The 15176-nt window shown below is 35.4% G+C and overlaps 2 protein-coding genes and 1 pseudogene across 6 annotated transcripts; 1 reads left to right on the top strand and 2 right to left on the bottom strand.

The window, feature by feature from the left end:
* The first annotated feature begins 624 nt into the window (after window positions 1-624).
* LOC113852306 (ataxin-10-like) lies at window positions 625-2559 on the top strand. The gene is made up of 2 exons (XM_027482540.1): window positions 625-1255; window positions 1592-2559. The coding sequence occupies exons 1-2, from the start codon at window positions 625-627 to the stop codon at window positions 2455-2457; spliced, it is 1497 nt and encodes a 498-aa protein (XP_027338341.1). The 3' UTR covers window positions 2458-2559.
* Window positions 2560-2994: 435 nt separating this feature from the next.
* Window positions 2995-10962, bottom strand: LOC113853323 (phospholipase D gamma 1-like). 5 transcript variants are annotated; one of them, XM_027483922.1, is made up of 11 exons: window positions 9665-10858; window positions 8831-9547; window positions 7992-8108; window positions 7413-7607; window positions 6638-6886; window positions 6457-6525; window positions 6204-6351; window positions 5416-5564; window positions 4743-4922; window positions 4186-4383; window positions 3036-3657 (listed from the first exon to the last, which is right to left on the bottom strand). In XM_027483922.1, the coding sequence occupies exons 1-11, from the start codon at window positions 10529-10531 to the stop codon at window positions 3364-3366; spliced, it is 3183 nt and encodes a 1060-aa protein (XP_027339723.1). In that variant the 5' UTR covers window positions 10532-10858; the 3' UTR covers window positions 3036-3363. The 5 variants fall into 5 exon arrangements, with proteins under 5 accessions (XP_027339719.1, XP_027339723.1, XP_027339722.1 ...); XM_027483921.1 differs by having other exon boundaries at window positions 3132-3657; window positions 4186-4379; window positions 4739-4922; window positions 8831-9195; window positions 9271-10858; XM_027483918.1 differs by having other exon boundaries at window positions 2995-3657; window positions 8831-10962.
* A 1117-nt stretch (window positions 10963-12079) lies between these two features.
* On the bottom strand, window positions 12080-14587 carry LOC113853179 (annotated as a pseudogene).
* Window positions 14588-15176: the final 589 nt, after the last annotated feature.

Raw genomic sequence — 15176 nt, 5'->3', positions numbered from 1 at the left:
AAAGTGTGTCAATATTATAGTTGCAATAAATCAAGATCTTTGTTATGATAAAAATTTATCACTTTTAGCTAAGATTGTTGTGGAGTTATTTATTTTCATCCCCTTTTTTTTAATGGATATCTTGAAATTTAGTTTTGTTGTAGGTCATTTTAAAATTTATCTTTTGTATATAAATTTTTAAGTTTAAATTTATATTAATTTATCTTTACATTAATTTTAAATAAATATTTTAAATTTAAATTTATTTAAATTAGCTTTTAAATATTATCCATTTTACAAAACTAACTCATTGCATTAACATAGGGTTAAATTATTAATGAAAAAAAATTGAACGGTTTATTTATTAATTTTGTTTTTAATTTACATTTTAAAGATTAAAAGATAGTGAAATTCATAATTAAAAAAACAGACAAATACTTTTATTTTTTCTAAATTATGAACTTTTATTATATTTTAATATTTAAAATAAAATTATAATAAGAAACCGCCAATCCTCTCCGGCAATTTCTTCCATTTTTGCGTCTATTTCTGCCAGTCTCACCCAATTAGATTGTGGGGTGTTCGACTTCTTCGTCAAAATCCAATTTTCATTTTGAAATTTCACATTTTTCTTTCAATCAAGCAATGGGTTGTGATGCACAATTTTTGAAGTACCCCGTATTAGAAGATACCCTTCAGTTACTCTTTCAAGTTTCCAACTCTTCTACCTTGGAAGAGTCCTTAGAGATTCTCATTCAGAATGCAAAATATGATTCTGGGCGTTTGGACTTAGCTTCCAAAAGGGTTCTCCCTGCAGTGTTGAATATAGTTCACTCACTCACTCATGCTTCTCACAATCATCATCATCATCATCATGATGTTCTCTCTCTGTGTTTCAAGCTCCTTAGAAACTTGTGTGCTGGTGAACCTGCAAATCAGGGTTCGTTTCTTGAGCTTAATGGGGTGGTTCTTGTTTCCAGTGTTTTGAAGTCAGAGGTTGGTTCTTCTGGCCCTGATCATGGGTTGCTTCGTTGGGGTTTGCAGGTTCTGGCAAATGTTTCTTTGGCTGGGAAACAGCATCAGCGTGCTATTTGGGAAGAGCTATATTTGCTTGGGTTTGTCTCTCTTGCAAGACTTGGCTCTAAGGAGATTTGTGACCCTTTGTGTATGGTGATTTATACATGTTGTGATGGACGCCCTGAATGGTTTAGCAAGTTGTCTAGTGATGATGATAATTGGCTTGTGATTGAAGAAATTGTGAGGACTGCTGCTTCTGGTCAGTTATTAGTTTTATTTATTTATTTGCGTGTGTACTTTGCTGTTTTTTCTATTATGTTATTCGGGGTTGTGAGGGTTTTTAAGCTGGGGACCTGATTTTGTTGAATTAATTATTTGTTTGCCTTTTTTTCCCCCTTGTAATTATTTTCTTTTGTTTAAATGGTCTTTTTAATTATTTGGTTTTTGACAACACACAATGACATCGGGTTATTCATTTATTGAACCTCAATTTGTGGGATAATGCTTGCTTTGTTTTTGTAGTTTTGCAGCTTATTGCTTGTATACTTATGATAGTTTTCAAGCTGTAACACTTTGGTTTCTTCTACTAAACCAGCTGGTTCTGATGAGGATTGGTTAAAATTGCTTCTTTCAAGAATCTGCCTTGAAGAATCTCAATTGCCTGTGCTGTTTTCTAAATTATGGTTTGTGGACACTCCTGAGGGTGAAGTTGCCGAGTCAAGAGATGATCAGTTTTCATCTGAACAAGCGTTTCTTCTGCTAATTCTATCAGAAATCTTGAATGAGCAGCTCAGAGATGTTACTGTGTCGAATGATGTTGCATTGTTTGTTTTTGGAATATTGAAGAAGTCTATTGGGGTTCTTGAACATGCAATTAGAGGAAACTCTGGTCTTCCTAGTGGCTCTGCTGCTATTGATGTTCTTGGCTACTCTATAACCATATTGAGAGACATTTGTGCTCAAAATGTAAGAGGTAATAAGGAGGATGCAAAGGATTTTGTTGATGTGCTATTGCCATTTGGCCTCATAGAGTTGCTTTTGTCTTTGCTTGGGGACCTTGAACCTCCAGCAATAATCAGAAAAGGAATCAAACAATTTGAGAATGAAAATGGTGCTAGATGTTCCTCAAAACCATGCCCTTACAAGGGTTTTAGGCGAGACGTAGTAGCGCTTATTGGAAATTGTGTGTATAGAACGAAGCATGCACAAGATGAAATCCGGCAAAAGAATGGAATTTTATTGCTGTTGCAACAGTGTGTTACTGATGAAGATAATCGTTTCTTGAGAGAATGGGGCATATGGTGTGTGAGGAATATGTTGGAGGGCAATGAGGAGAACCAAAAGGTAGTTGCTGAATTGGAGCTTCAGGGATCTGCTGATGTGCCTGAAATTGCTGCACTTGGTCTCCGAGTGGAAGTGGATCAGAGAACTAGACGTGCTAAGCTTGTAAACATCCCATGAAAAATCTCTATAACTTGGCTGTATCCAACTTTTTTACTTGTATGGTGTCTTAGGAAAAATGCACAGAAAAATCTTAGGAGGTTAACAACAAAAGTAATGCACCTTTTTTGGTTCAGGCGTTTAGGACATATTTGGTTCAGTTCTTGACCAGTTAAAAGTGTGTAAGGTCCATTGATTATGTAAGTTAAGGTGACAACCTTATGTGGCGGAAACAATGACCCTGGATAGAGACCATAAATTTACAACTGTCACTTGCGTCTCTAATTTTGCACCACCAAAATGATGCTTGTTTAGACTTTAGGTTGGGATTTTCATTTTATTAATTAACTTTTTCTTTGCAAATTGAAGCTGTTGTTTATATTATCAATGGAAGCTCAAAAGAAAATTCATATTCGGATTGGCAGTGTTCCTTCCCTGTCAATGCTGCCTAATTTTCCTTTCCCTGTCCCGACCCCTTCCCTGGACTCACGATATGAATTTTGGTTTACCAAAATAAAATTAAATAAGAGTACGACACATGATCACCAAATCAAAATAAGAGAACAAAATCAACCAAGATCATGATTTTTAAGTAGAGCAGAGAACGATGTTATCATATCAAACCTTGGCAGTGTAAATTACAAAACAAATCCACTTCCTGTAAAGTATATACGCACAAAAACCAGATTGATTTTGGGAAATTTTTCCCAGGATAAGTGTACTACTATGATAATCAAGAATGTGGTGGGACAGGTTGTAATGCATGTTAATCCTCTAAAAAAGGAAAAAGAATAACCTGAGTGTGTACTACTATACACTGTATGTGTTTCTTCAACTATCATGCTTTTCAAAATTGTTTCTATTTTGTAGTTTACATACATTTTATCCTAGTTCCTAGCAGAATTGAAAGAAAAAGTGATCAACTCATCAAATGGTTAGATTCTCCTTCATGGCAAGAAAAGATCCAACTATTTTTCCTCCCACATCAGGGAACTCTTCATAGCCTGGAAGGGGTCTAACCTTGCCCTTTCGATCAACTTCTACTGGGTATTTCAGTAGATGCCCTCTCATTTCTGTTACTTCATTTTCTGAAAATTGTTTCCAGTTCATCTCACCCATTTCTCTGACCCTTCGCACACACTGAAGGCTCTCAGGTTGCAAGTAGCAGTCTTCAATTGTTCCTGTATGTTCTGCCCAAAGTGACATCCTATATCCATGGATCTACATGGCACATTATCAATATAATACATGTTAATGCATTCAGTAACATATATGTTAAAAAAATCAAATCAAACCAAAATCAAACTTAGTTCATTTAAGTTTTTTTTTAATTGCTTATGCCTCGGATTGTCAGGAAGAGAATACAGTCTGAGTACAATATAACAAGAGTTAATTACACAGTTGTAAATCTTAACTATTGACATATAGTAGTATACCATTGCATAGTTATGAATACATATCTCTTGACAAACCTTTCTTTTTTTTTGATTAGAGTTGTATTTCTGATGGCAGGGAGTTATCATCTGGATTTTAAGCAGTGTTTTTTATGGCAGTGAGTTATCCTCTTTATTTTTTTGTCTCTTGATTGAAATTTAAAAGAGAGAAATTTGATTTGATATTTTTACACGACTATTAAATATTTAATGATGTTTTACATGACTACCGAAAGTGAAACATGAAATTGATTATATTAGCAATATCTTAGTAAACAAATATTTGTAGCCATACAGTAATGTTAAAAAGGCTTACTTGTCCATGTGGATAAGAATGTTTTCTTGCCCAGGTATGATGAGGTTGGTAGGCTCCCATTGCAATCTCACTGTCCCTTGTTCCTTCCATTGATCGTTGGTTGATGTTTGCAGAGCCCAATATCACATATTCATCGTCAACTATCATGCCTTTTGAATGAACATATATCATGAAGCGTCGGCTATTTCGACTAGCTGCCTGGAAATGGAGCACCAACATACAAAATTTTTACCAGTGCATTCACTAAATAGAGATTCCATGTCATTTAGAAAGCTATAAAGACTGTCAGGAAAATATCTCTCAAGAAATTCAGTTAAAAATATTAAGATACTTGGATAGAGCATTAGAGAACTATGTTAGTGTCAAGGAGCAGTTTACATGCTAATATATCAGACAGCTATCTGGAAGCAATATTTATTTCTAACATCAGTATTCAGTACTAGATGTCTAGAATTTTATATGGACTCCTGTTTCACATAGTGGGATTCATAGTTTAAATGTGGTATGGATATGGTTGCAGAAAAATGTAACTGGGAAAGGGTGTGTGAGTAACATACTTGTGGACTATTTGCTGGGGGAGGAGTTCCGGTCACAGTGACATTATCATACATATTTATGGGCTCTCTATTGCCGAGACAGAAAAAGTTCAAGTAGTCCTGTGGAGAGAATGCTGCTTCAAGTCCTGCCTCAACCAAAGCCTTGTAAATTGTCTCATACATCATTTGCATTGTTTTATTCTGCAATTTTAAAAAAATATTACATTAACAATGACATAACCAAGTAGCAGCAGCTGCTACAAAGTTCTCTTTGACATCAGGCAACCACAAGTTTTGAACAGTTGAGTCCTACCCCTAATTTGACAGGCCATAAAGATATCTTAGTTTAGGAATAATTTAAGGGAGTCCAATTTCTTTTTCCTCTATACCTCAGCAGTTTGGAATGATGAAATCACAATTATTGAATGAAAAAGAAAAAGGATGTTATTCTAGTTCTTTAAAATCATGATGGTCACAATGGTATTCTCTTTTGCATGACTATACATTATAATCCTTTTTCAGTATAACAGGCACCTGAAACAGGAGGATAGAATAAGAAGATGATCTAATATGATAAGATAGAGCTGATACACAATTTGACATCAGAGTAAACAATTTCAAATTCCAACCAATTAAATAGTTCAGTAAAATCCTTTATAAATTAAATGTTTGCTTATAGTGTATTAAATCATACCTGCCAAAATAGAATCCTTTGTGTGGCAGCCCCTGTTGGAACACCCTCTGGCCACATTGGAATGACAATATACACTGCAAATCTCTCATTTTCTTTTATCTTCTCAGCAATCTTTAGAGCAATTTCCATTGGGATTAAGTTATTAGCACCTGCCAAAACATGAAAATTAATATAAAAAAATATTTTCAAAATAAGTTTGTGGCATGTAAATCGCATTTAGCAATATTTTTTCAAGATTCAACCAGTAAATGATAGAGAACATAGAAAAGATAACAGTTGATAGAAGCTTGTCTTGAGCATTCTTATAGTTCATTTTTCAATAAGTTTTTTCTGGAAACTATGAAACAATGTGTAGAATTGTAAATTTGGCTGTTTATTTTATTTTATCAGGGCTAATTTTATTGCATTTTATTGTTGCTGTAACTTTTCTCTACTTCAGGAAACTAATCATAGGCACCGGCCAATAATTTGTAAAGCCTATCGTACAAAATATTCATTCAGAAACATAAAAATTTCTCCCTCCACTTGAAATTAGTAAAATAAACAGCAGTTACAAATGTACATATCAACACATATGATCTATTGGTTATAATATACTTGTGTAACTTCCAAAGCCTATTATGTATATAAATCCAACAACTAAAAAAATACCATACATCTGAAAGATTGTTTTTCTATACCAAAGCTGATACACTGTCTTAGTTTATGTTCTACAAAATCTTCAGGATAGTACCAGATGCAAGCATTCACACTTAACTGACAGTTATGCATCAAGAGGAGTTCCATACCAAGGTCTTTATGTTGACTCCAATTATATGAAGATCCGATGAAATATTGATTCTCTATATAAATGTAATGCTGTGCAGCACGAATGGCTTTAACATATGCTGTATGTATGCTCATGTCAATCAGCACATTCTTTCCACATACTAGATTCTGTAAAATACAATAAAATTTAACATTCTCATAGTGCATATAACACAATTTTGATGAGTTAAACCAAGTCCAAAAACTAAAATTCGAAACAAGGCTTTCATTCACCTTGCTAGTTGCATCTTTTGGATCCTTTGGAAACCTCTTAACGGAATTTGAATCAATTGAACGAAATATCTACATTCCAAAGAGAATAGATTTTATTTTTTTTTTCATTTTAGCACAAAAGAAAATAATTGCTTCCAGAAAAGTCAAATTACCTGCTGAGTATTATTAAATAAGTAATTACCTGAACATGCCAAACTTCAGGATTGTCATCACCAACACTAGAAGCATCAGTGATGCCAATAACATCCGGAATTCTCTCCAGGCTTAGCAAAGCATCATCATATGAAATCTTCAACTTTTTAATCCCGTGAGGTTTTGAAGCTTTTAACCAGCGCTCCTCAAAGTTAGTTAAAACATCATAAGCTGCTGGACCATCAATTTTAGAATGCAAATCGTGCCATGGCTCTCGTGGACAACCACCAACACTACCCTGTTATGATATTACTCTCATATCATACGAATTAATTGGTCTACATATTTCAAACAATAATCTTTAGAAATTGCACCATATTAATTCTTACCGACAGAGTCCACCATGATTTGAATTGTCTAAATTCTAAATATAGCTAAAAACATTCCTTCATAAATTGTGGTTTTTGCAGGAAAATTTCAGATATGCAATTAGGCTTGGTGGATTTAAATAAAAATATTGTTTTAATAATATGCTTATCATATCACTAGCAGGTGCTAATTCCACAATTCAATGTGTGCTGCACTATTTTCCAAACATCAACTTTAGGGATAAAGACTTGATATTCCTTATAGAAAAATAGAAAATATTTCATGCATATGCATTGACTTCATTTAGAACTTCAAACTTGAATTTATACATTCTAGCGCTATATTTTTACATATGCGCTTTCATTCATCCCTTGCTTATCATATCAAGATATTGAAGGATAACTCTAGCTAATTAGTCTTGATTGGACAACAAGGGAGTCTGAAATAACAATTACCGTAAAAGTAGGGTTGTGGTAGTCATCCTTATGTACTGTCTGCAATGTTCTAAAGAGTGGATGATGAGGAGTATCATATCGGCCATCACACAAATCAAGTCCACCAACAAATGCTATAATTTTTCTTCTGTTACTTCCAGCATCAGCATCCACAATAACAGTTTTCTGATGATGAGTATATATTGTTCCAACTTCCTGATAAGAAGACAGAGAAATTCATGAGGCTACCTTAGCATGTAACTCTCTTAATTAAGACTTGTTGATTTTTTATTTTATTTTATGAGGAAATATGTATTTATTTAGTTGTGTTATCAAATACTTATATCCAGTGCAGTCATCACAAAAAATTAGGTAGGTAACCAAATTGGATTACACTATCAGCAGTAATAAGTGCGGGATTAAATGTACACAATTGCCAAAGCAAATCATCTTACATAAGTTTAGATCCCAATAATGCAAGCTTTCAAAGAATGACTGAATGACATAAATGAGAAACAACATTCCAGAACAATTTGTAGACAGCTGGGCATGAATTAATGTAAGAATATTTCAATAAGTAACGTGGTAGTCAAACCTAACCTTTTGCTTGATCCAGCTATGTCGTTTTCCAGCAATGCGAGGACAAAGAAGCACATGCACTGAAGAGTGCTTGAAAAATCGTCGAGTTTCCTCATCATGAGTTGCCATGACACCATCCTGAAAAGTCCCAAGGGTTTTTCAAAATTAAAGCTAAAGGGAAAATATAAATATTATATTCATATTGATTACAGCAACAAAAAAGATTCACTCCAGAATCTAAATCTTACCTGAAATAAAGTAAATATCAGCAGTCACACACAAAAAAAAGTATTAGTGCATAGGATGAAAGAATGGATTTGCTAGGTCACTTATATTATGTATATTACCATCTAGCTAAGAGCATCGACAGGTTCACTGTCAGTTAGTTTGACTTCCAAGACAGATTTTAGATACAGGATCCTAGTTTAAAAATATGACAAGGCAAAGTTATAAATGTACAGACATCCAAATGTCAACAAGTTTGAAGATGTTCAACTCTGATTTAGAAACCATTAGCCAATGGATGGACAGAAACAAACATTAACAGGAGGAGGTATGAAACTAATGGACCAAGAAAAATGTGCTATGGAATCAGTACCCCACCTCTGCTGCCCACTTGCCCAAAACCAAGTATCTCTTAAACAATAATTCTTGTCCTAACTTTCTGTTTATCAAAACCAAAATCTAATTCTTTAAAACTAGTTACAATTAACAAAGTCCAAAGAGATATAAAAAGTGTATTCATGATAACAAACATAAGGCAAGGTTTTGCACATGCAGACAATTGCCAACCAAATCCTACCAGCCCTCTCAAGTATGGAAATGCAAGGAAATGTAACAGAAAAAGTTGTATTACTTACTGTTTTATAACCCAAAATGCTTCTTGATGTAGGATCATCCCAAATAAGTAGAAGCACTCTTACTCCTTCCTGTGACTTTGACCTCAGAAGATCACCCAGGGTATAATCTGATGCATAACCAGCAGTCTCCCTGACTAACCTAACTTTGTGCCACACTGACCACCCAGTAATATAAATCAAACGCCGAGCTTGACTTATGGCATCAAAGATATCATGCCAACACTTTCCATTAACATAATACATCCCATTGTCAAGCATTACATTGGGAAGGCTGCCATCTGGAACATGAGCATCTTGATATAGAGTAACAGTTCCACCTTTTCTCAAAGGAAAATATGTGGCAGGAACCCCAATGTATTCAGGGCCTGCTCCAACTCCTTGGTGATAAATGCTCAGTTTCTCCATTGGTATATACTGAATGGATAGGCTCAGGACAGCACCTTGCTTACAAGGCTTCCCATTACTATTAAGGATAGGGTAGGCTCCTTCAACTCTTTCCCCTGAGTATATTTGTTCCACTGGAATTGCCACAATACCAATGAGCTGTGAACCCACAATATCGCTGTCTTTAACGACAAAGTGCACTTCAGCCGCATGATGTGCAACAGGAACATAGAAATGTTGCATCCAAACAGGATTTTCACAGTTGCTAATGACATAAGTCCTCCCAATTACAGCATTTGATATGGAAATTGATACATAAGGATCACTGGTAATCTTCCTATTCATAGTTCCTTCAATTTTATTGCTCACACTACCAGGTAATCTACCAAACATATCCCCCAATGTTTTGTGAAACATGTCCATATTTGGAAGATTTTTGGCTTCATGAACCCAAATATCTAAATTTCCATGTAGGAGCAAAACTCTCAAGGACCCTTTATTCTGCAGTGGAACAATCTGCAAACTCTGACTATGCACTGATTCATTAAATGAGCCAGAAAAGTCTGAGAGTTTAGATGAATCCACCCGAGCAGGGTATGACGACCCCCAACCTGAGAAGGAGTTATTGGAATGTCCATAAAACTCCTCCTTCTTCTGTTGTAACTTTGGAACTGAAATGGAATGCGTCAGTGGTTGCACTGCTGGTGCAGATGGTGATGCAAGTGCAGTTGGCTTGTCATCAGACAACTGAACATTGCTCATGAGATCATCCAAAGGAGGGTAAGCAGAACCCTGAGATGGCTTGGAGTTATCACTAGTCTGTGATACTCCACCACCTGGGGTGCTTATGTTCCCCTGCCAGTAGGCACTAGAGAAGCTATTGGCACGTGAATGGGCATCTGGACGGCCTTCCGGCGATGAATATGATTCATTTTGTTGATAATAGTACTGAGATGATCCATGTTGCAAACTAGCATGGTGTGAAAGGGAAGGCCTGGGAGAAGCATGATTCCCTGGAGGAACATGGTAGGGATAAGGATAAGATGGGGAATGAGTATAAGATGGTGGAGGGTAGGGAAAGTCCAAAGGGAGAGGAGGGGGATAGGAATACTCCAATGGGCCAGAATGTGAGGAAGGTCTAGGAGGTGGAGGATAGGAATAGTTGAATGAATGTGAAGAAATGTAAGGATATGGATAAGGAACATGTGGTTGTGGATCAGGACCTGAACCTGGAGGTGGGTATGGTGGATGAGGGTTGGGAGGGTACATATATGGGTTTGGATATCGGTACGGAGAGGATGACCCATAATTGTCCATTTTATTTAACACAAAATTCTCACCTTTGTGTTATTATTAACAAAGAAAAATGATCAAATTTTGGTTCTCAATACAAAAGGGTCATAGAAGAGTGCATCATCAAATCATAATCAATTAAACAAGAACCGTGCCAATTGGATTTCAATTTATACAAGAGAAATGCACGCAGATAGAGAATTAAAAAGAGAGAAAGTGAATTGCAGTGGTTGAAGCCTGAAGGATGATAATTGATATTGATCAAACAGTAACTATGGAAAATTTGGAAGATTGCTATGATAATTAAAATGGGTATTCAATCAAACGAAGAAACTTAGCTGAAAGATGAGATTTTTACCTTCGTTGAAGAAGAAGATTCTGGGGATTAGGAAAATAGTAAAATCGAAGAAGAAGAAGAAGTGTCTCCCTCCCAACACACCAAGTCAGCAGGTGACGAGGTACACCAAAGTCCACGTGGAATACCGGCATGACACGTTACGTAAGACCTTCCCTTTTCTTTTCAGTTTGCGTATTTTTACCGATACAACCAGTTGTCCATGTCGTTCCTCCACGTGGATGAATCTGATTGGATGTCATGGGCCGGAAACAGCTGAAAGAAACAAATTCATAACCTTCTCGAAGAGTTCGAGTTCTTACAGAGGAACTTGCGGAGCTGTTGACAACTTTTTTATGTAATAAAAGTACTATTTTTAATATTGAGACAGCTTCTGCTTTTCTTCCATTTTACAAACGAGAAATATATTTTTTTTCTGAAATTATAACAAAATTAATCTTTAAAATGATTAAAATAAAGTTTGAAATTTTTGAAATTATAAAATTAGACGTTTTAGTTTTTTTAAACTATATATATTTATCAATTTAGTACTTAAAATTATCAAAAAATAATTATTTTTATCGCTAAAATTACTAAATCGGAGATTTTAATCTTTAAAATTATAAATATTTATTAAATTTAATTTTAAAAATTATGAAGAAAATAGACTCTAATTTATTTATTTATTAGAAAAATCAATCATTTTAGTTATTAAAATCACCCACATCATTTAAAGATTAAGTGGATTGATATTTATTATTTAGAGATTAAAATAATGTACAACTAGTTTATAAAAAATTATGAGACGGTTATACATGACTATAATTGGTTTTGACAATAGGAGATTTGTCGCTTTAAAGTATAAGTTACTACATTTTGTTGTCAATAAAGTTGACTAATTTGATTTGATTCTTATGTGACAGATTGATTCTCACTTTAGGATAATTCCTTGTTCTGTTTAATGAAGTAAATTTTTGTTTTAAAATATTCCCTAGATTCTGGAATATTGCTCTCGTTTTACATTTTTATTTAAGAAATTGCCGCGAACATCTGAAAAGAAAACATGTGAAAAAGAACCTACAAGAGATTAGTGTAGGTTAGCCAACTCAATTTATAATCTAAAACAAAATATTTTCAAAGAGGACAATTTTCATAGGATTGCCAAGTTAAAGGATGATTACAAAATTTATGAAATCAGTCTGAATAAATTAATAAGATATAAAGAAAATTAACATAAATGAATCATTCTAAACAATATAAATAATGCAAAAAGAAATTACAAATTATGCTTATGCTACTATTGAGCTTATTATGCACATGATATAACTTTCAACAATAATGTAATGGGTCATCAAATAAGCTTTGCTTCTCTCAAATACTAGCCTTTCAGAAAGATTTTTATTATTGCCAGGTTACTGCTATAGGACTTCTAACTTTATATTTCCCAGACACCCAAATCAGTGACCCAAATGATGAGGTACCCATAACTCTTGTGCCAAATGCAAAAAATGTCACGTTGTAGCTCAATTTCTGACCCAGTTTTTTAAACTTCAATTTCCTTGGTTCAACAGTAACTGAGACTCCATTTGGCTGTTCCATTTTAACTGCATAAGCACTTTGCGGTTTTCCAACATTTGTGACTACCCTCATGTATGTCACACTAGCATTTAAGGCACTTCCTCCAAATAAAACAGAAAATGAAGGGTAGTTCAAGTCACCAGCTTGAAAAACTGCTTCATTAGAACACCTAAAGTTACCTCTTGATAATAAAGCAACCTGGGAAGAGGTATAGTTTATGCTGCATAAGTAATTTATATAGTCTTTAGTGGTGATATCATAGACTAACCCTGGATCAGAAGCACTCTCAGGGTTAACATGGCCTGAACCAAATACAAAGGGGTTAGCAAAAGATGAATTCTTTGAGCCCAAGTCTAAAATTGGAGCTCCTTTATTGTTCAATGTGTAAGCAGAAGTCATAAGAGCAGATTTGATCGCTGAAGGTGACCAATCTTTATGAAAAGATTTAAGCAGTGCTGCAATGCCACTAACATGAGGGCAAGACATTGAGGTACCTGAGAGAATGTTAAATAGTGTTCTTCTTTTGTCACTCATGACCAAGCTTGGGCTAATTCTGGATGGCCAAGAAGCCAAGATGTTCACACCAGGTGCTGTCACATCTGGCTTAATCACATCTGGTCCCACTATACTTGGTCCTCTAGAAGAAAATGCCGCCATTACTGGTGCAGGGTCCCCATACATTGTGCCCATAAAGGAAATTGAAGCTGTTGGTTTTTTAACAGATTGAATATAGCTTCTAATAATGTTACTTGCCGAAGCCCCCAAGGAAGTGGCTGGCAATATGTGAGGGTCAGCAAAAAGCTCTTCTCCTTGATTTTCAGTGTTAAGAAGTATCATTCCTTCTCCACCTGCCATTTTAACTTCCTCTCCCTTTTCAGTTCTACCATTTATTCCTCTTTCACAAGCAACTATTTTTCCATGCACAAGCTTTGGATCAAGTGAGCCTCTTGTACAATACTGAGCTTCCTTTTCTGTGCCTGCTGATTTGCCATAGACAAGGGGCAATTGGGTTGTCTTCTTGCCTTGGTATAGAGATGACCCTTTGAAGATTTTTCCATTTCCAAGCTTTACTTTTGTTGGAAAGCTTCTGTCGGTGTAGCTAGCAGCAACAGTCATGATCCATGGAGCACCATTTCCAACTGTTGATTGAAAGGGGCCTGAATTGCCTGCAGAGCAAGCAACAAAAACCCCTTTTTGGATTGCTCCAAATGAAGCTATGGCAATGCTGTCATTGTAAAAAGGCTTGGGAATACTCCCTAAAGAGAGTGATAAAACATCAACCCCATCAGAAACTGCTTGGTCCATTGCAGCTAATACATCAGAATTAGCACAACCAGAAGGCCAGCATACTTTATAAGCTGCAATTCTTGAGGTATACCTCATTCCACTGGCTGAACCTCTAGCCAATCCAAAAAGGCTTGCATTTTTTACTATATCACCGGCGGCAGTTGAGGCAGTGTGTGTTCCATGCCCTTGGGAATCTCTTGGGGAAAGATAATCCACTGTTTCATTGATTTTTCCAGCATACTTCTCATACCCCTTGAAATAGGCTCTTGCACCAATAAGCTTCTTGTTACAATTTGAGGCAGAGAACTTGGTTCCTTGTTCACAAACACCTTTCCAATGAGAAGGTGCTGGGGACAAACCTGAGTCTCGGAAACTGATATGTTCAGGCCATATACCTGAATCAAGGACTCCAATAATCACATCTGAGGCCAAGTTAGGAGCACTCCAAAGTCCTCTTCCATTCCTTAGGCCAAGGAAATGTGGGGTGTATGTTGTGTGGAGGGTTGATAGTTCATCAGGTATGGCTGAAAGGAAACCATCAACTTGGTTCAAATATTTAAGTTGTCTCTTGGAAAGCTGGACAGCAAAACCAAACATGGTTTTTTCATAGGCATAAAGGAGCTGAGGGGGCAAAATCTCTTTGTCTTCTGCTGCTTCTTTTTCTATTGAAGCTTCAGAAATGAAATCAATGATTGATTCAAACCAAGGTTTTGAGCTACTTTGAGAATGAATTGAGGCTCTGATCTTGGTCTTGTCTATGTGTACAATGTATGTCTGTTGGTCCGAGAGAGCTATTGAATTTGTCACCATGTAGGCCATGACTAGGATAAGTATCCTAAAGATCATGATGCCTGCAAAAAATGAAGAGTAGAACACTTCATGGCTGGTAAAGGTCTTAATACCTACGCATAAGAATCTTCATTTTAACAAAAATTAAAGTAGTGATAGGATACTATTTCCAAACTGCTATAGAGTATTTTTCTTTGCCATATTTTGCTTTCAAACATAAACATAATTCTTAGCTACGAATGCATCTCTAATCTTAAAACATTGTGTACCTTCAAATGTAGATGATTAAAAAGAAATTTTGCTAGTGAGTAGGCAAATTAGCTATGCAATTAATACAATTATACAGTGAGATAGAGCTCATCGATAGATAAAGGTAGCGGTCCATACCTAGCTGGGCTTAGCAGAAGAGCACGAGAAAAAGTTTATTGAATAAGGAATGCTAATAACTCGTCACATCACATCTCAAATAAGCACAAAAAGTGTAAGCTTTAACTTTCTATATATGCTCATTAATGCAATCATAGAAAAGAGTTTACCTTCTCTTTACTTTTCCTCTACTTCAAGATTGGACTCTTTGAATTAGATGACAGTTATCCAAAGACTTTTAAAGCTATATATAGAGATGGAGAGGTAAAAAGTCTAACTATATGGTGTTGGCTGTCGAAAATAGAAATATCTTTC

This window comes from Abrus precatorius, unplaced genomic scaffold, assembly GCF_003935025.1.
Source record: "Abrus precatorius isolate BTA unplaced genomic scaffold, Abrus_2018 Scaffold10, whole genome shotgun sequence".
Taxonomy (NCBI): domain Eukaryota; kingdom Viridiplantae; phylum Streptophyta; class Magnoliopsida; order Fabales; family Fabaceae; genus Abrus; species Abrus precatorius.
The sequence above is the reverse complement of the archived record's forward strand: the minus strand, read 5'-3'. Positions and strand labels throughout refer to the sequence as shown.